This window comes from Bacillus rossius, chromosome 14, assembly GCF_032445375.1.
Source record: "Bacillus rossius redtenbacheri isolate Brsri chromosome 14, Brsri_v3, whole genome shotgun sequence".
Classification (NCBI taxonomy): Eukaryota; Metazoa; Arthropoda; class Insecta; order Phasmatodea; family Bacillidae; genus Bacillus; species Bacillus rossius.
This window is the reverse complement of record NC_086341.1, coordinates 46,255,887-46,276,573: the sequence shown is the minus strand read 5'-3', so window position 1 is coordinate 46,276,573 and position 20,687 is coordinate 46,255,887. Positions and strand designations below refer to the sequence as shown.

The 20,687-nt window shown below is 39.6% G+C and overlaps 1 protein-coding gene across 3 annotated transcripts in view; it reads right to left on the bottom strand.

Moving 5' to 3' along the window:
• LOC134538857 (F-actin-monooxygenase Mical) overlaps window positions 1-20,687 on the bottom strand; it is a 232,538-nt gene that overhangs the window by 57,549 nt on the left and 154,302 nt on the right. For 2 of the 3 annotated variants that reach the window (XM_063380418.1, XM_063380419.1), the window contains 4 exons: window positions 17,561-17,796; window positions 12,875-12,997; window positions 9,300-9,536; window positions 5,108-5,344 (listed from right to left, as the gene is read on the bottom strand). In XM_063380418.1, the coding sequence (XP_063236488.1) occupies window positions 5,108-5,344; window positions 9,300-9,536; window positions 12,875-12,997; window positions 17,561-17,796 (833 nt within the window). The remainder of the gene's footprint in view (window positions 1-5,107; window positions 5,345-9,299; window positions 9,537-12,874; window positions 12,998-17,560; window positions 17,797-20,687) is intronic. The other variant, XM_063380420.1, reaches the window with a different exon arrangement.

The following is a 20,687-nucleotide window of genomic DNA, read 5'->3' as shown; positions in this document are numbered from 1 at the left end:
CTCTAAAATAAACACACTTCCAAATAAAGATTTGTTTGAATTCAAAAGTATAGTAAAGTTCACCTCGTGTAACCATAAACATTGAAGTTGAGTCGTTCTTGCAAAATATAAAAGTTTATATACCTAGTTTAAATACATTAACGAGCATGATGTAACTAGCCATATTGTATCACAACATGTGCGCAGTTAGCAGTAGAATGGCTACAGTTCCGATAATAAAACAAGCTGTAATCTGTTGGTTCTTTTTATAAGACTTTGTTTATTTTATTTTATTTTTTTTACCCATTAATATGAAAAATATATTTCCAGTGTACCAAAAAAGTACTAGTATCTGCTAAAACAAAACTTTGAAATATCACAAAAAATTTTTACCGCTCTTGTTATTTAACTTTAATAATTGTATTTCAAAATTTTTAATTTTAATATTTGTGTTCAAATTTAAATCAAACTAACTTGCATTTGCACACAGGCCTACAAAAGAGACAAACATTAGTAAAGAAAGAAAGAAAAAAAAAAGAAAAAAAAAGCAAACACACACTTATTCCACACTGATGACTCATGCTATTACAATAATGCAAAAAACATTCTTACAAAACATGTGAATGAGAAGTTGTAGTCAGTGGCGTAACGTGCCATCTCGGCGCCTGGGGCGGGAGACCTATTTTGCCGCCCCCATTCTATAGGTGCTTAGTTAAATTTAAATTTCACATGCAATGAGGTACCTTATATTGAAGTTAAAATAGGATGAGCGATTTTACAAGCGGATTCTACGGGCCTTATGAGCAGCGAAGTCAGAAATAACTTTGTCAAAATCAATATTAGCAGCCAATTCTTGTTCAATTGACAATATAGCCAAGTTTGATAGTCTAGCGGAGCTCATAGTAGATCTGAGGTAATTTTTTATTAGTTTAAACTTCGAAAAACTTCTTTCACAACTTGCAACACTAATCGCCAAAGTCAAATATATACGAATCAAGATGACTATATTTGGAACCGAAATTCCGAGATTCAGTTTTTGAATGAACTGGAGGAGCTCCAGTGGTCCTTTACCACTTATATCTTCCTCTGATTCAGAACAGGCAACAACAACAAACTGCTGAAGACGCTTCCGCTCCATCTGAAACTCGTCCTTGTCGATGTCTTCTAATACATGGGAAAGATCCCCAAACTTGCTGTCCAAAAGTTTCACTGGCATCAAAAATCCGAACTTGTCCGATATTTCTTGAATTTGCTGGAATAGAGTCGTTATTTCTTGAATGATCTTGTCGAATGATGCGATAATCTCTCGACGGATTTCCTGTTCGTGAGACAAAGCTGCATCTTCAGAAGATTCATCGCCATGCATGCGTTTTTTCCTGCGAATTCTTCTCGTTTTGAGTTAGATTCCGAGTTTTTCGCAGAGAGTCTTAGCAAAGTCAATTGCTTCTTGCACGAAACAGTCTCTACTTTCCACTAAGAGGGTTTTCAAAGCGCAGAGTTTCTGAGCACACTTATCCACACTTAGTCCTCGTTGCTGCAGGTAAATCTGTGCGTCATCTACTTCAGGTAGCACTGCAGCCCAAAAGCCAAGAAAAGTTAGGAAGTTAAATGACTGCATGGCTGTCAGGAGAAGACTGGCTCCTGATCTTGTTTCGGAAGTTTGAGATGAATCTGTTAATTGTTCTAGTACCTCAAGAACTACCTCAAACTTATTTTTAAGCATCTTGACAGCTACATGTCTAGCGCTCCAGCGCGTTTCAGTGACTCGTTTTACTGCTTGACCTGTGACGGCAACCAAAGCGTTCCATCGAACAGTTGATGCGGAAAAGAAGGCAAACAGCTTCTCCAGAGTTCCAAAAAACGTCATGGAATCCACTGATTCAGAAGCAGCGTGTACCCCAGCCAAGTTTAGTGAGTGGTTTGTGCATGCAACGAATATAGCTTTCGGATTCAGTGCTTTAATCCGGGCTTGAACTCCATTGTGGATCCCTGACATTGTGGCAGCATTGTCATAAGCCTGTCCTCTCAGATTCTGTATGTCCAGTCCGTCTGATGTTATCTTCGCGATTATATCGTTGCTGAGATCTTCTGCATTTTTTCCTTTTGGTTCGAAGAAGTCAATGAAAGATTCTACCACGGCGACTTTTTCTCCTTCGATATGTACGTATCGCAGAACTTGGCTCATTTGGTCATTGTGGGAGATGTCTGGTGTACTGTCGAAGATTACGCAATAATATTTAGCTTCTTGAATACGACGGATGATGGTGGATCGAACTTGCTGTCCCAGTAAGTTTATAAATTCATTCTGGGTTTCTGGAGATAGATACGAAACTGAGACTCTTGCTCCCAGCTTTATCTTTGTCAGGTGTTCCATTAGAAGAGGGTCGTATTTAGCTAGGAGGTGCACTAACTCCAGAAAGTTCCCGCGATTGCCACTATCATCTCCTCGAATGTCTTCTCGATGTCCTCTGAAGGCCAGATTCTGTTTGGCTAAGAACTGGATAATATTCAGCAACCTGTACAGTACATCCCTCCACTTCTTCTCCTCACTTTCGAAAACTTCTTGTTGTTTCTGATCGATGGTTGCTTTACAGTTCAGGCGAACTTCCAACTCCTTCCATTTCAAGAAGCTCTGTTCATGGCCCAGGCTATTTTCATGGTCTCCTATTCTTGTATTTAGCTTCCACCATTTGTTGAATCCTTCATCAGATGCGAAGTTAGAGCCGGAATTGCCAAACAGCTTGCAAGAAAAACAATACAAGGATTGCCCCTTTGACCCCTGGTGCGAAACTATAATTTGTGGATTTTTGGGATTTAAATTAACGGACTAATAAAACTGAAACTGGGATTTTACGTTCAGCGTGTTTCACCCAATCCCTGCCAGACCTAGAAGAAAAAAGGCGTCGACCGTTAGAAAATGACTTAACTGAGAAGGGCTTGTAAACCCATAATTTGTAATTAACTAATTTTTTGGTATATTTATTTGCATGTTAAGGTGTGTCAATTTTTTGCTAGATTTCGCCTATGTTAATTGGTATTTACAGCGGTGATACGCCCGGTGCGTATCTATATTTGTATTTGTATTTGTATTAATATGTTCTTATATATTTTTAATGCCTTTTTGGTAATTATATTTAATTTTCGGAGCTCCGAAGTATATGATCAAATTATAATTTTTTGGGGGAATTGTTAAAGTATTTTTTTAGTATTATTATATAGCTATTTTTTTATAAGTAGTAATAGGGCATGTATTTTATGATGGATGCGCCTATTTGTGATGAAACGATTTTATGATATATATATATATATATATATATATATATATTTATTTATTAAATGTTGTCATATAAATTTTGCGTCTTTTTAACTTGCTGCCTCCTCTCACTGTTCGCAACCTTATTAGTATTTTTTAAGCCTGCTATTAGTTTGGGTTTTAATATTTTTTTGGGTTTACCTGCACTCGCGGTACGGGGCATAGGAGTTTTACTGTGTCCCGGTTTGCGGAAGTTGTTTGGTTTGCCCTGGGTTAAGGTCAAACTTTACAGTACAATGCGTAGTACTAAATTCAATGAGTGCGAAAGAGAGGCATCGACACGGGCCGACGCGTGAAACAAAAGATTTTGTATGAGTAATGAACATAATAAGGAGTGCCGCTCAACTCGGCTCGCGCGCGCCGGGCGGCGCGGCGTGATGCGATGTTGCCGTTCCTATGTAAACAAACAAACGTTATAAAGAGCTCTGTCAGTGATTTCGCAGTTTTTCTTTTAAATAAATATTAAAAAATAGTTGGTGCGCAAATTTTAGATAAAAATGGAACATTATAGTGTGTCTGACACATGTAATGAATGAATCATAGATCAGATCTCAACCAGCTTCACCGGCGACCCGCCCCCGCGGGCTGCCGCCCGGGGCGGGCCGCCCCCTCCGCCCCACCCACGCTACGCCACTGGTTGTAGTTCCTAACACACAACTTGTCTCAAATTTGACAGTTTTCAAAAAGTAGTGCCAGTGGTACCCATTCCCCAACTGTCACTTGCAAAGCAACACATGATGTTTGTTTACCAACACTGCTGCCACGACAACCGTGGCAGAAGGCTATGTACCCCATCCGTAGGGATAAGATTATACGTATGGTTAGTTGCAATAAAACTAAAAGAATATCGCAAAGAATGTCAATACAACACATGACTATGAAATGTAAGTTAATACACCATTTGCACCGAAATATAACCATAAACATGAAATCAATCAACAATTTGACTTATATTGACTCAAACCACAAAAATGTTGTCTTTTGTTATCATTATTTATTGAATGCAATTATTCAGCACAATTTTTGTACCAAATTGTATAAACTAAATGGATTGGAAAAATATTAATATCATGTTGTTTGATCTTGCATCTATTATTATTTACATATTTGATATTTTACAATAATCACTTCGGCACCTTTTTCAAACTTTCAAAAAAATGCAGATTATTTTAATTTTTCTGAGTATTTCTGTTCCAGACGTGCTTATTTCAAATGGTATTACTGTATAAGTGCACCATGGGTCAGTAAAAAAGAAGACTACAATGGTGAAATAAGTATTAAGAAATTTTTAATTTCGTATTTGTTAAAAAAAATAAACAATTTTTATGAATAAACACAATGTATAAAAAAAATAACATTGAAATCTCCTGTTTTCAAACAAATTGATCTAAAAATAAAACCATCAAATCTTGTAGGTACCCACAGTACTAGGTGCTTTTATAAATGTCAAAATTTGAGACAAGTCACATGAAACATACACAGTCATGCAAAAATTCCCCCTAAAAAAATATGCACGTTTCATTTTATGTATGATACTATATGTATAGAGTCTACCACATGTTATCATTATTATTAACAAAAAATATAATCACACTTTTGTTAATGTAGCAATTTTTAAGATGACAAAATACTTAAATACAATTTAAATAAAACCACACAAGAAGTTAAAATAAACAGACACACGCATGTTATTTCACACCACGGGTTTAGCTCGGGGAAACAGTTACGGCCGATGACTACCGCAGCACGGAACGTGAGCACACACGCACGCAGAGAGGACCTCGGGGGGCGTGCACAGAGCGACACACTCCTTACAGGGTACAGTATCTTCTGCTCCATGTCCCGGACCCTGTCCTCGAACGCGGGCGCCGTCTGGCGGTACACGAACAGGGAGTAGTCCTCGAAGGGCGCGGGGTCGCGCCGGTCGTTCGTCTGCAGCATCTGCATGCTCTTGAGGAACTGCTGGTTGGCGAGATGGCGCAGGTACCGCCTGCGCATCGCCCGCTCCGCGCGGTTGCGCTCTATCTCCTCTACGATCCGCCGGCGCTCGCTCTGGCAACGACACGTCTCATCGTCGCGACAGCCCCCGTAACGACTTCCCGACACATGAACCAGCTGGCAGAGACAATACTAGGAAATACTTGAAACGACACTTCTAAGGACTTTCACTACCAAGCCAAAGAAAATTTACGTTGCGAACGCGGCTGAAATGTACGTGAAATACCAAATTCATATATTCTTACCATAAACACAGTAGAAGCCTGCCTGTAAAACTAAGGCACGAGAACTTTACGCATTTCACTCAAAACTATGGATGGGCCAATCAAATCCTCAGTATTTGAAGGATTCAGTATTCTAGGAATAAGATTCGAAGAAAACACAAAATGCCACACGGATTTGACTCCGACCAGCCAACGAAACATGCCATACACAAATTGCAGGAACAGTAGCCAAAGGCAAGAAGTCCATCCTCTGACTGATTGGCACTAGTCATTAGGACAAGGCCTCTCACGATTGGCTTCCCAGGGTACTGAAAATTTGCAACTACCATAAAAAAAACAAAAGGAGAAGATTTTGTGATTTTGTCATAACTACGAACACACTTAAAAGCAGAAAAATGATAAAAAATATAAAGTCAAAAGTTAGAATCCCACATCTCTCCAAAAGTCTACATTTCACTTTGTAGAGAACAAACATCATAGAACGAAAATTGTTACCAAGTTACACTACATCTGCAGCGTCTGTGTCTAGGCTATGTCATTAACAGTTTACTGCTTCCTGAACATGAGAGACGAAACAGGATAACACTCTGGAATGCAGTGAGGGATAGAGGGAGGGAGGGAGAGATGCTAATGGGGTTCCCGTGGCACTGTCACCTACTTCCTTCCTCTCCTCTTCCTTGTAGCCTCCTCCCCTCCACTTCCCTCTCCACAACATCCATCCTACTACAGCCCCGTCTGTAACTGCAGTCTTAACTTCTCCGTCTGTCAGCTTTATGGTTCGCTTTGTGAATGCCTCCAATTTAGCAGCTTCTCAAATTTAATTTTTTTTCCTAAGTTGCTTTAAAATGGGCTGGGTAAGTCACTCTTACTGATGAAAGTGGCACCAGAAAATCTGTTGCAAATTAAAAAAAAATTGTGGTTACTACAGTCAAACTGACTGTGAATATACACAACCCTACTATCTTTCAGGTCTCAGTTTATTCTCAACTCTGAAGATGCCTACTGCAATGCATAGCAAAACATCTGTTCACACTACCACTGTGACTGCTCAAACCTCGACAACCACTGTAGTTTATCAGACGATGCATGCTAAAGTCCGCAATTTACTTTTAAAAAACCAAACACCACAACAACTTCTGAGGACTTTTATTTTCAAGTAAAAGAAATTTTACTTTGTGATCATGGCTGAAATGTGCGTAAAATACCAAAAACCAAATGCCTATATTCTTCCCATAAACACAGTAAAAGCCTGCCTACAAAACTAAGGCATGGAAACTCTCCGCATTTCACTCAACTAGAGATGGGTCAATTAAATCCTCAAATACCACCAAATCCTAAGTATTTAAAGGATAAGATTTGAAGAAACGTATTAGAGGAAACAAAGTAACTAAAAAAATTCAACACTGATAACCTCTTAAGTTTACAAGGCCAATTTTTTCTTCTACATATATTTCCTCTTACCGTTCTCCAAGATATTATACTTTTAACATGTACATTAAATAAATCAAATTACAATATGTATTGATTCTGGAAACTTAGTATGTGAAACAATCATTTAAAGGATAGAATGTTTTAGCAAAAAAGTTAATATTTTTCATTACATTATTTTATTTTTGACCCTTGACACCTAGATTCGGATTTGAAGAGTATATTCAGGTACTCTCTAGGTTTGAATGCCAGATTCAGATTCAAGAAAATTGGGATTTGACCCATAACTCAAACACTAACTGTGTAGTTGAAATAGCACTACATTATTAAAGAAAACTTGTATTTAGTATAGCAAAGAATTACCACCAAAAATAATGTATTTTCAAATTTATTTGATTTTAAAAAATGAACAGCATAATCTCTACAAAAATTTTGTTCATAAATCCTCAGAATATTATTCTAGTACTAAAACATTTGTCCACCAAAATATAAGAATATAACATATTACTAAATTAATAAAACTTTTAATTATGTTTTCCTAAAATTATTATGAAAAATTTTTAAAAATCAACTGAGAAGCTAACAAGCTAAGGACTACCTATGCTTTCTTATCCAAACTAAAACATTCCACTCTAAGTTATAATAGATTATTTTATTATCATTAAGTATACACACAATGTTTTTAGTCTCCAGTAAGTCTACTGCATTATTATTTGTAACTACTAATTTTGTATAAGTATTATTTAAGATTACTACTGTAAAATTAGTCATAATGAATACTGAAAAACCATTTTCAAGATTGTTGCATCCTCGAGCACCAATCAGAGGGCACAGATGTCAGTTGCCCCGCCACAACGCCCTATGTGCGCACGGGACCTTGACAGCACCTGGAGGCCGCTCGCCACCCCTCTTGTGACTTGAGACGAGGGGTGAGCCAAACCTGCTCGAGGCACAGCGACCTCCATCCCTCCACCCCACTCTGGCTGGGCTGCGCTCAGGCAGTGAATGCCGAGAGCTCCAGGGCAGTGAGCCCTACAGCATCCCTCGTGCTCTAGCTGCCCTTGCCCAGATTCTGCCGCAGCCGTGAGTTAGGGCCTGTCAGGGCACTTTAGGGTACTCCTCTACGACAAGCCAGAAGTAGGCGGTATTACACCTGCCACTGTCTTTACACCTCTCTGTTCAGTAGGGCACTACCTCTTTCACTGACTACCTATTAGCTGTCTCTCGCCCGCCTTGGCCCTTCGCCTGCACCCGACCCACCCAGAGCAAGAGGACAGGAACACAACAAGGTGGCCTGGGTTCGACCCTCGCACATCGTCTCGTTCCTTGCCAACTCAGCAGTGGGGTGGTTCTCAGTGGCTGGAGTAACCCCAACATTGGGCTCCCCGGAAACAACCCACTGTCGATCGGCCGCCCCCGACAGCTTGGGCAGGACTGTCAGTGCCCCGCTACATTGGTCTGCAAGGAAACAGTCACGCCCGAGGACGGGGTCGTCGGTCAGGAACGCAACCACAGCACACGGCAACTACATGAGCCTCGTCGGCTGGGTGTCACAGCCACCAGCTACCTCTCAAACCAATTTTTTTTTTCTCCTACCCCACCCGCCTTATGCCCCACCACAATAAGAAGGGAGTAAAGAGGCAGGAAGTCTCCCATCATGGCTGTCCATGTGCAGACAAAGAACAGGATGCCACACAGCAGCTACGAGCAGGTCCTGTGCCACCCCCCCCCCCCCCCCTTGCAGCCCTCGAGGGCCTTGTTCCAGCCGCCACACAGGCCCTGAAACAGGGAGATGATCCCCTCTCCCATCTGGAGGGAGTTCCCACCCTGGTGGCCCCCTGGCTCCCCTCCACCGGCCTGCTTGAGCGGGTTGACCCCACTGCCGTCCACACCGCCCAAACAGCCTCCACTGTACGGGGCCCGAAACTTCCTGCAAGGCCGACGCACCCACGAGGCCAGTTGCCAGTGCCCCGGCCTGAAGACGAGCCACCCAGCTGCCTTGTGGCGGAGCGGCCGATTACTGTCCCATCAGGCCATCACCCTCGGATTGGAGTGAGGAAGGTGACAAGATAAAAATTTAAGAAATGTTCATAAATGAACTAGTTGAAGTACACGGTGTTGTCTGGGATTACTCAGAGGGAGAAAACATAATTTTAGGAGATGGGGTGGTTTTCTTTTCAAAATCTTGAGCGGACAGTGATTTTCCTCTTATTCTTAACCTTAAGCGTGCAAAATTTCATCAAGCTTCGACCAAAACTGTAGAGTTGTATAAACAAACAAACAGAAACTCTACTTTATCACATAAAGGTGAGAAATAAGAACTTGGTGACCGGGTGTCGCGACGCCGGTCTACTCACAGCCGTGAGCTTGTCCCGGTCGACGCTGCGCCTCTTGCGCTGCCGACGCAGGGTGTCCGCGCGCGCGGCGGAGGCGGCGGGGTCCGGCTCGCGGTCCGCGGAGGCCCGCTTGCGGCCCGGGCTGGGGCGTGGCAGCGCGGTGACGCGGCTCAGCAGGTTCAAGGCCTGCTCCTTGGAGGCCTGGCGCGGCGGCTGGTACGGGAGCTTGTGCGTCTTGGCGGGGGCGTGCTCCGACTCCTGCCGGCACGGCACGCACGTCAACACTTGTGACACCCGCCTTTGCAAGTATGACTCAACACTATCGCACTCACTAGCTAAATAATTGCATTATGTTTTGAATGTCCCATTCCTCTAAAATCCTTTTATTTGCCTTACACATGACATTAAGACTGTACTGGTTCAGAGTCTAGAGCTTAAAAGAGAATTATATAAATCATAATCAGAGAACATTGGTTATATACATAAAGCAAGTACAGTATAGCCCTGTTAAAATGTTCCTGCCTATGTCATATTTTCAAAGTCCCAACATATTCCCCATCAGGACAATGTATTTACTTCCTGTGTATAATGTTTCACAAATTATGAATTTCCTGCTTATAAGGTTTGTTTTCTAAAATTCAAGAAATGCAAAAAAAAAAAATTCAAAACCGATGTATATAATCTATATATCAAAGGTACTTATATTTGCAGCTACGACTATGTTGGCACCTTTGTCTTGATAAACCAACTAACCTATATTTTTTTTCCTTGCCATTCTGATGTGTTTTCAGATGTCCATATATAGTTCTGTGCCGGAAATTAGGCATTTCGACACCTTTTAATTTTTACTATAATTTTAAATTAATTTTGGGAAATTTTATTTTTCTAATTTTATCTGGTTGATAAGTGGACGATTTACTCTTTGTTAGGGCGGTGTACGCCTCATGTTTAAACTTTGTGCCAGTGGTCTAAAGCCCTTTCCCAGAGGGCCAATCTGATATTTTTGCTGTCTAATGTGGACGTGGGCAGCCCGGTTGAAATTTCTCTCGCCTGCAGTCACGTCCCGAGTTTGTAATATTATTTCTCTTCATGACCAAAATTGCATAGAGCAGCTTCTGGGCTACAAGCTGCTACTTCTTAGAGGCCTGCTGAGAATAGCAAGTCTCGTCACGAATGGGTCTCCAGTGGAGCTCCGTTCCCAGCATCGTGGCGCATTTTGTTCACCCCCCTCCCCTCTCGGTTCTAAGAATTCGCCTAAGACCAATGACCGGTCATAAACCCCAGCAGACAGCGACCGTCTCCAAGGGCGACTGGCATAAAAAATGTGTGTGCCAAGATGGACCGCCCACGACATCTAGCGGCAGAAAAAGTAACCGCGGGCCTGGTCGCCAGCGTGCAGAGCTCACCCTCGTGACACCTGGTGGCAAGTCTGCTCACCGCCTCAGTTAGTTCCCCTTTACGCCGCCAGAGCGTAGTGCCGCGGCGCCACAAGGCCCTATGCTTCCTTCTCGCGGCCTGTAGAAGTCGATTCTTTGTTGCTTCCTGTTACCGCCGGTAGAGAGCGCACATGTCGTGTGGTTGTCACGCCCGCCTCGGACTCCTTCAGAAATTTTCGGCATAGAACCGAACCTTCCCCCTCCTTCTCCCTCAGGGTTTTAGCGCCCGATTTAATTAGGAGCTGGGTCCGCCATTGCGGCACTCAGTACTCTGACCTCGGCTACTGACCACGTCTTCTCGGCGTCCTCTGCGCTAAGAGGCTTTTCGCGGGAACTGCGAATTCGGTTGCATATAAAGATGTAGTCAGTTGCTCTAAGGGATGTGATCCCATTTGTACAGTAGCCAGTCAGTAGTTGTAATTAGTTCAAGTCATGTTTCTATTTTTAAAGTTTTAGAATTTTTTTTTTACTAAATTTTTGGTTTCGTTCGCGCATCCGCGACTTCTCGGTCCGCGGCATCCTGATGTCGGCGCGAGAAACCTCGTGAGCTCCGAACTCTACACCCTGTTTGGTGAGTAATCCGGCCTTTTTCCCCCCAAATTCCCGTTTGTTGGCCTTTTGCGCCGACTGTGCATGACTGTCTGGAAACAGGTCTAATTCGTTTTGAATTTGACTTGTGTTTTCAGACAGGGTCGAAGTGCTGGAGAGACAAATTGCTCCCAGCTCGTGGTCCTGCACCTCGAACTCCGAGTCACGTTAGAAGAGATCTTTCCCGACCCGACGTCATCCTTTAAAGACCCGGGTGATATTAATAATATATTCCCCCCTTACATACAATGAACTAAATTCTTCTAACATTACCAGCGAACAGTGCCTTAAGAACTTAATCCTCAAGAACATGTAAAATCAAGGAAACTAATAATATATGTAATCATTGGGAGAATCAAATTTTGGTGCAATACTTTAGATTTTGTTAATGTCATCATTTGTTTGTTAAGGTGTAATATGTTTTGTTTTAAATAATGACGGGGCGACCCCTTAACTTTATTAATTACTAAGATCTTTATTATCATGTCGAAATAATGCTAAAACAAAATCTCTTGATAATAAACCAGGAAAACCTATAGACCAAATTATTTATATAGTGTATTTATTTATCATATACCTTCTTCTACATAACGATCCACGAACTCCCAAGTTACTTGTGTGCAGGGAGTGTAAATTTTGTCTTGTTCACCACCTCGTGTCCCCTCTAGTAATTAACTTTTATTTTCTTAATATTTTGCCCAGCAGTTTCCAAGGTGTTTTTAATTAATTTAAAATAATATAATCTTAGGGCACGAGGGGCGTTACAGTTCTACAATATTTTAGTTTGTTAACCATTCCACGATGGCACAACAAATTATAAAGCCTTATATAATGCTTATAAATTTCAATTTATTTCATTTGTAGACAAGAACCCACAGAAAAAACATGTTCATGTGTGAAGGAATTGGACACAAGTAATTTCCACTGTAACGCTATTGTTGTTAATTGTGAGGCGATATACCAGAAATGTGGTAATGTGTCTGTAAAAAGAAAAAAAATAGAAGGTGTAAACTTCCTGAAGTTGAAAAAAATATATATCGCTTGGTTTAAGCAAATTTGAGCATCGAGTGAACCCATCAGTGGTTTAACAGTCAAGTGCTAAAACTGATATTACCTGCTTATAACATTTTTTTTTCCCCTTTTAACCCCCTGAAAAACAATACAAAAGGGTTATATTTTAAGTACTATGACACTATGTTACAGAAAAAAGTCTTAATTTCAGAATAAATCTTTTTGGTTTCATACATGTTGCACTATTATTATTCCAATCTTTTGTGTATAAATCACTTTCTGGCATTATTTTAAAAAATAATGTTGGTAGGCTTTCACGGCCATTGTCTGAAGTAGCTTGGCTTTTGGGTTGTAGCCGCGTCCTCGGCCAATAATTCGCCAAGGACGCGGCTATAACCTAGAAGGCCAGCTACTTTAAAAAATATATATAGTTTTTAAGTTTAGATATTTAAATTAAGAATAATAGCTCGTTAAATGAATTGCAATTATTAAAAGCCAGTCACTAAAGCAAGCCACAAACATTTGTAACAATCTGTTATCTATTAACGACCACAAACCCACCAGCCTGGGATGCTTGATATGCGGGATCTCGCCGCGGAAGGTGTCGTAGATCTGCGACAAATACGACAGCATCGTCAGCTTGTCCGGGACTTTGCAGTCTGCCATCTCCTGGCCCGTCATCACCTGCGACACGAGAAAGTACCGACCCCGGAGGCTCGGCTAAAGAGCGCAACAGCATCAGATACAAACACACGACGCTTTCCACTCATTACACGAATCCTCTCGACACTGTAACAATCTTGTCCACCGCGAGCTCATTCGGGACAAGTAACACATGACTACGCAAAACAAGTATGTTGAAGAGGAATAGGTGTTAGTCTGTTTTTTAAGAAACCAACCCACGTTTGTCTCGAGTGATATCAAGAAACCATATAAAACCTAAATAAGGATGGCCATCACTGAATTTGAACCCAAATCCTCTAGAATGTGTTCAGTGTCTTAAGGATCAGTCTTATACGCTATTTAGATTTTATATCATTTTATCCTCATTACTAGGGACAATTTTTATCATTTTATGTTTAGTCCAATTTATGTTTTTGAAACAGAAGTTTTCGGTGGTGTTATTTTTAAAAGCTGTTTTACTTACTCCACCAAAATAGTAGTAAAAATAATATGCTGAATTTCTACGATAAAATGATTTGTAGTAAAATGGTCTAAAACATTTATATTCAGAACAATAAAAATTAATTAAAGAACATTTGTGGTTTAAGTGATTCAATAATAAATGCAAAATAAAAAAATTAAATTAATTTTTCTGATCCATGCACTTTAAAACAATTTTTTATCTCCAGAAAACACATTATTTGGATTACAAAAATTTAAAGATTACACTTTTTATGATTTGAATTAATTTTGGTTAAATTCAAATTAATTCCAAGATATAACTTGTATTTCGATGTAATACAGTGTATTAACTTGAGCTTTTCGGAGGTATTTTGGTTTTATCGCAATTATATAATGATATGATCTGTGCCTACTCATTACTATTATTTAAGGGCTATTACTAAAATTTTAACTTGATACTCACCTTGCATTTGGTATTCTGCCACAAATATTTTCAACAGATTATCAATTAGTGTAATTTAATGGGTGTAAAAGTTTGCTCAAGCATGATAATTATGAAGGATTACGGGCCTTTTCCCACTTGCTCGAATAATAAAAAATATATCTTGAAATGTTGAATCGAATATCATATTAATCAAAGCCAATTCAAAAATTTTTAATACTCACAGATAGAGATGTGAGCGAGAAATTTTTCCAAGGAAATTTTTCAGGAAGATATTACGTTTTTCCAATATCCACACAGATTTTGGCATTTTAAGGTAGGTTCCTGTATGTTGTGGCTAGTTTTTCTATGGCCTAAAGACTTAAGGAGACGCTAATGGTAGCTCCTCTGGGAAATATGCTTAAATTTGGTTAATTTTGTTAATTAGTTTATTTAAAAGGACTGGAGTGATATTATAATAGTATTGGTAAAGAATAAATTCAATCAAATTAAAAAAATAAATACTCATAATCATATACAGGTGCACCATCCTTTATCCGAAATTACAAAATCCGAACAGCTCTAAAATCCGAAATTTTTTTCGAAACTTCAACGTCCGCGATATTGTTCGCAGTTGTGTGGCAAACTCAAGTCGCGATTGCGTGACTAGTGCGAGCGAGTGACTTGGCAGCACTGCGTCAGCAAGGCAGCATGCAATTTGGCAACGCCGAGGCGCTGTGTTTACTGTTTGTCCGGCAAACTAGCGTCAGATACAGCTTGCTGCTTGGCTACGATAGGAGTTGTTTTATCGCGGTTAGTAGTTAACCGTGTTGTTACGCGAACGTGTTGCCATATTTGAAGACGGCAATGGCAAAAAGGCATTTCGATATGAAGATGGGTGGTAGCGAAAAAAAATGAAAACACAACATTATCAATAACTCAGACGGTGGAATTATTGCGGAAACTAAACCAAAACAAGTGACACTTCAAGAGGCATTTAAAAATGCCATCATTCGTGCTGCTTTATTTCAGGAGAAGTAAAATCCTGCTCCCGGCCGATCACGAGACGTACGAGTTGACGGCGACATCGGCGGCAATGACGACGCACCATAAACATTCTCCAGATGTTTTACAGTATCAGTTGTTAAAAACAAATTATTTTGGCGATTGTTTCAGGTATTTATTTATGCTGCAGTGTTTATTTACGTTGTGTACTTTGTTGTTTTTGTACTATGTTGCTTGAAATACTTAATAAATCTGACATAACCTAACTTGGCTTTACTAGGCCTCCTGTATTAAAATTCCGAAATCCGAAAAATTCTGAAATTCGGAATGCTGCTGGTCCCGACCATTTCGGATAAAGGATTGTGCTCCTGTATATATAAAAACATGTTACTAAAGTAACTATTTAATTTATTCAAATAATCTAGTAATTAAAATCATTCTAATTTATTAATTTTGATTATTTATCAAACAACAACATAATAATTTATTATTTAAAATGCAAATAAATAACGCATGTGGGAACATAATCTCACTTGTATGAATACACTTGAAAAAGTTTTATGAACACAATTTCAATCACTAATATTCACATTAAATAATTATTTTTTTAATTATCTGGACCAGAATTCAATATCAATCACTCAAGTGTATGATTCAAAAGCACATACATAATTTTTATTTGTGTGTAGCTTTATTGTCGCATGGTGCATGCGCATAACGCGCCCGGAGAAGTGACCCTGTGAAAGTAGCTCGGCTTCTGGGTTGTAGCGTTGTCCTTGGTGAGTAATTAGTGATGGCCCGATATCCAAAAACCCAATACCGATACCGATACCGATTCCAAAATTTCCAAATTTACCGATCCGATACCCGATACCCGATATTCCGATAATAGGCCTATCTCATTTCTAACACTGATTCTATAAAATTGTGGTTCTGGAGTATTGTTAGAGACAATAATGAAAAATGTTAAATATTAATAAAACATCCTTATGTGAATGTATATTATTTTTATTAATTGTAAAATATTGTAAATTCACATTAAATAAAAGCTAATAATAAAATTATCATAATGGCCTACAAATAAGCTCTCTAAATTCAAGGTCTTAAAAAATTAAATTGTTTTTCAAGGCCAGATTAAGCAATATTCTGGTGTAGGTATTACCTACAGCATGCAAAAAACATATTGCAACTACAAGGAAACAAATTTCAGTTTTTTTGTGGAGAAATGTTATCATTTGAATGTGTTCAGGTGAAAGGCGATTCATTTTTTTGGTACAAATTCCACCTGCAGAAACAATAATGCCTATAACCCGGACAGCTCTATACTAACAACACAGGCGGGAGTGTGAAAAATAACTTAGCGGCAAGAGGCATGCCGTCTGCCATCTATCGGACTGAGGTGAAAACAACGCCACGTTTTCTCACAAAAATCTTGTAGCTGTCCGATATTAGTCTCTAGTGTATTTGCTGTATTTAGTGTATTTAGTGTATTTGCACGACTTCACGAGTCACTGCATGTACTTAGTCTAGTGTCTCAACTGTAATCTATGAAAAATACCGTCCGAAAAACATAAAACTATTGTACCCTTTGTAAAATTTAATCACGGTAAACGACTCGCTATAAAAGAAAGTCTTCAATTAGCAAATTTTGTGACCATTTTTCAAGTGTTATCACTCCACTTATTGGTGCAAAAACACGTTAAAAATACATGAAAAGTAATTTCAATAGAACTTTGAAACGTACTACAGAGTTTATAAAACCACACATCTTTATTTATGTTGTTGACAATGCACTCAATATAGCCAACATAATACCTTTGCTGCAACTTGCCCTACTGAAACACGTTTCATATTTTAGCTTTTGTAAAACTTACGTAACGTCTTTGTATAGAACAAAAGTTGGCGACCATGAAACGACACGGAAAGAAAATGCCTGTTATATCAAGCAGCAACTTTATTCTTCTTCATGTTTACTTACGGCTACACCACTTATTAAATTAAATATCGTAATTATTTTCGTTTATGTTTTCAATTTATGTACACTTAGTGAACTTCGAAAATTCATCAAGCGAAAACATTTTGTGAATATCTTAAGACGAATAAATATGCACTGATGACTGGGATTTGTGTACACATGGAAGAATTGTACCGTCGGAATGCATTGCAGTATCAGAAAGAAGAAATAGGCTTTAAATTGTTTCAGTGGAAAATATGCTTGGAATTACTAGGTAATATGGTGACGTGAAGAAAGATAAATTACGCCCACGGAAAATAAGCTTGGAATTAAAGTTAAGGTTATGTGAGAAGTATTATTGGCGAGAGCAAATATTGGTTATCAAAATATCGCAAGTATTTACCGATGTCCGATATTGAAAATGTGCCGATATTACCGATCTCCGATATGGAATATCGAATATCGGGCCATCACTACTAGTAATTCACCCGACGTTTTCGGTCGACATTGCAGTCGCCACCATCAGGGAGCAGTTACCTACTGTTACAGCTACCTATTTCGGTAACTGCTCCCTGATGGATGACGACTGCAACGACGACCGAAACGTCGGTGAATTATTCGCCAAGGACGCGGCCGCAACCCAGAGGCCAAGTTACTTCAGATAACGGCCGTCCCTGTGACACACGGCGACCAGTAATCTGTATGAATGACCGAAGTGCAACTATGTCAGCGCGACACTCACCGGGGGGATCCCCAGCTCGTGCTCCAGCAGGTCGAAGGCCAGCTGGTTGTTGCCGGCCACGTCGGCCGGGTCGAGCGCGTGGAAGTCGACCAGGTCGGGCCGGTAGCGGTGGATGACCGCGCACAGCGCCACGCCGCTGCGGAACGAGCCCTCCACGTCGTCCACGCGCACGCCCTCGTACAGCGCCACCTGCTTCTTCAGCCAGTGCAGCAGTGTGTCGGGGTGCACTTGCGAGTCTGCGACACCCCCCGCCCCCCGCCACTGTTAGTCACCCTCGCGCTCTCCGTCAGGGGCCCGGGGGATGAGAGGAACCAACCAACACCGGCAGTTTCTTTGGGCTTTACGAGAGTAACATTTCTAGGCCGAATTTTAATACAATTTTTTCGTGAAACATTGTTTCTGACGCCACAAGAGATATAAATAAAGCACTTAAAGAGTCAAGGTTTAAATTGCACAATGAAGTTTTACTTCAATCACGTGTACTGAGTTAAAAGCACTCTTAACGTCAAAGGACTGAAGTCCATCAAATCTGCACATCTGACTGGGACTTAACACCAAAAAGAATATTTATTTACCCACAGGAAAAGGATTCTCCATAGGATGGGTGTTCCCCACAGAATGATGATTTACGGTAGTCGGGGATTTGCCACAGAAAACTATTAAAATTTTTTTTAATTTTAGAGGTGTATTTAGCTGAATATAATTTACAACTTGTTCAGATAATTTAAATTATAAGATATTAATTTGTATATAAAGTAACATTAATGGACAAACTTTTGTTGTTATTAGAGTAGAGTAAAACCTTTCATTAAAAACAGGAAAATATTCTATTTAAAAATAAATTATTAAATTTTTTTTTAGAAAAAACACTTGGTTCATACACCTGTGGTTTCAATCAGCCAACCCTGTTCATAACAGACTATGAAAAAAGGTAAAAATCATCAAGAAGCCCACCTAGTCAGGGGCGTATCTGTGTTGGTGAGGCGGGATGATGTGACGCTCGCTGGTGCCTCTAGTGCAGTATCGCCTGTAAGGGCAAGTATGTGGACTTGCGCACAGTCTTCTCGTCGTGCATAGTACAGCTATGAAATTTGAGGTTAACCATTACATTATATGGTGGAGAAAAAACTATACAGTTCCCTTGAGTGTTTTCAAGAGTCTCTACCAGGAGTTTCATGCTTTAAGATTATTCTGAAAATATTCTGAAATCACACTTTTTAACCATTTTCATGCTCCTAAAAATACAATTTAAAAAAAATCAAGGAAACAGAACTTCTCATCTGCGCTAAGCATATTCTTAAGTGCTTTTCGTAAATGGACACCACTCTATATTAAGCAGTTTTCAAATCGCGCAATATTTTTCTGAAGGTCTGCAAACTGTGTTTCCAGGTAGGTGGGGCCAACTACCTATTGGCTTCTGAGTTAAAACCAAGTCTAAATAATCAATAGTTTGTCTAATGTTTGGGCATGCCTTGGTTCAGCCATCTTCAGGGGGAACTGACCTAGCCGAACTCAACGTGGCTCAACTCAAAAATATAAACACTCGCCCATCTCTAATAAATACATGCTTTTTGAGAATACGTTTTATAACGTCTAACATATGTACTGTAATATTTTTAAAATATATATAAAGCACAGAAAATGAGTGAACAGTTATAAAAATGTCACAAACCACAATAAATATAATATTGTGTGTGCACACAGATTAAAAAAGGTCAGATTCAGAATGGAAAAACATACTATCAACATGCTGCTAACTAGAAAACAATACTAGATGGTATCCACATACTGATAGCAGTCTGCTCACAATGGAACAGATGGCCCCTAGCAGGGACGTCGGAACGTTTTCATGAGTGGAGGGGCGAAAAGATGTATCACACTTAACTCAGTCCTAGAGCGGGGGGGTCCGGGGGCCCTCCCCCGGAAAAATTTGGAAGTTTAGATGCAAAATTGTGCTATTTAATGAGTTTTTGAACCAAAATATTAAATATACCATTCCAAAAATTTGATGACGTAGTATGTAGTATGTACTACTTTGACAGTAGATGTAGTACAATTTAAATAAAATACCATCTAGGAATTTGCAATCATTTTACATGATATTGACAATCATAAATTTGATTTTATAATCAATGTTATCACCAATGCAACGTTTGTAACTACTGGTTGAGAAAAATACTACTAGGACCAAACATTTATTCTGGGAAAAGGAGGGGGGCACAATGCTACTCTCGCCCCCCCCCCCCCCCCATGCATAACAGCACGGGGTCGACTCGCCCCTGCTGCCCCCCCTGTTCCAACGTCCCTGGCCCCTAGGAATATGTATTAATAAAGCAACAGACCGTCTTTTGCAAATTAGTAAAACTATGATAACAGCAACTAGGAGAACATGCACTACATGTATTCAATAAGCTTGAGTCAGTGGAGGCATAATGACATGCAAAAACTAATACAAATAATTTAATTTAAATTTGACTCTATTTGTTATCACTTTGGGACAGTGTTAAAATCAAATAACATGCATATAAAAACTAAGTTAAAAAAAACTATGTAGTGCAAATACTAAACCATTTCTTTTTATTCATTAACAAAATAAAAATTTTATTATCAATGATATTGCTATAAGCATAATTAAAAATTACGCATAATGATGCGACACACTATATGCTGGCATTGGACTGCCAATTTTTCACCGTTTCAGTAAAGAGCGATCAAATAGCACTCTAGTGAAAAGTTTTTGGAGTTGGTACAAAACTATGACAATGCACAACTTTATAAGATTATGTCAAAATATATCACCAATTTTGACGCTCACACGTTAACTAACCTGGACTAGTTAAGCAGTTCTCAATGAAAATTAAACCAACTGCCTATCCATCGCATGCGATGTGCTACGAACACAAAGGCCTAAGTTCATGCAACACACACTCAATGCACGTTGCATGCCCATCACTTCTCACTGTATCACACTACATGTTAATAATATTTGGAAAAAAAATTCTGTTTAGACTGAAAACATCTCACTGTAAAAAAAAAAAAATCGCATCCAGTGCAACATGCACCAAGTATGCACTCAGAACAACGGTCTAGAGCTAACGACGACACTGCAGGCAGATACGTAGACACA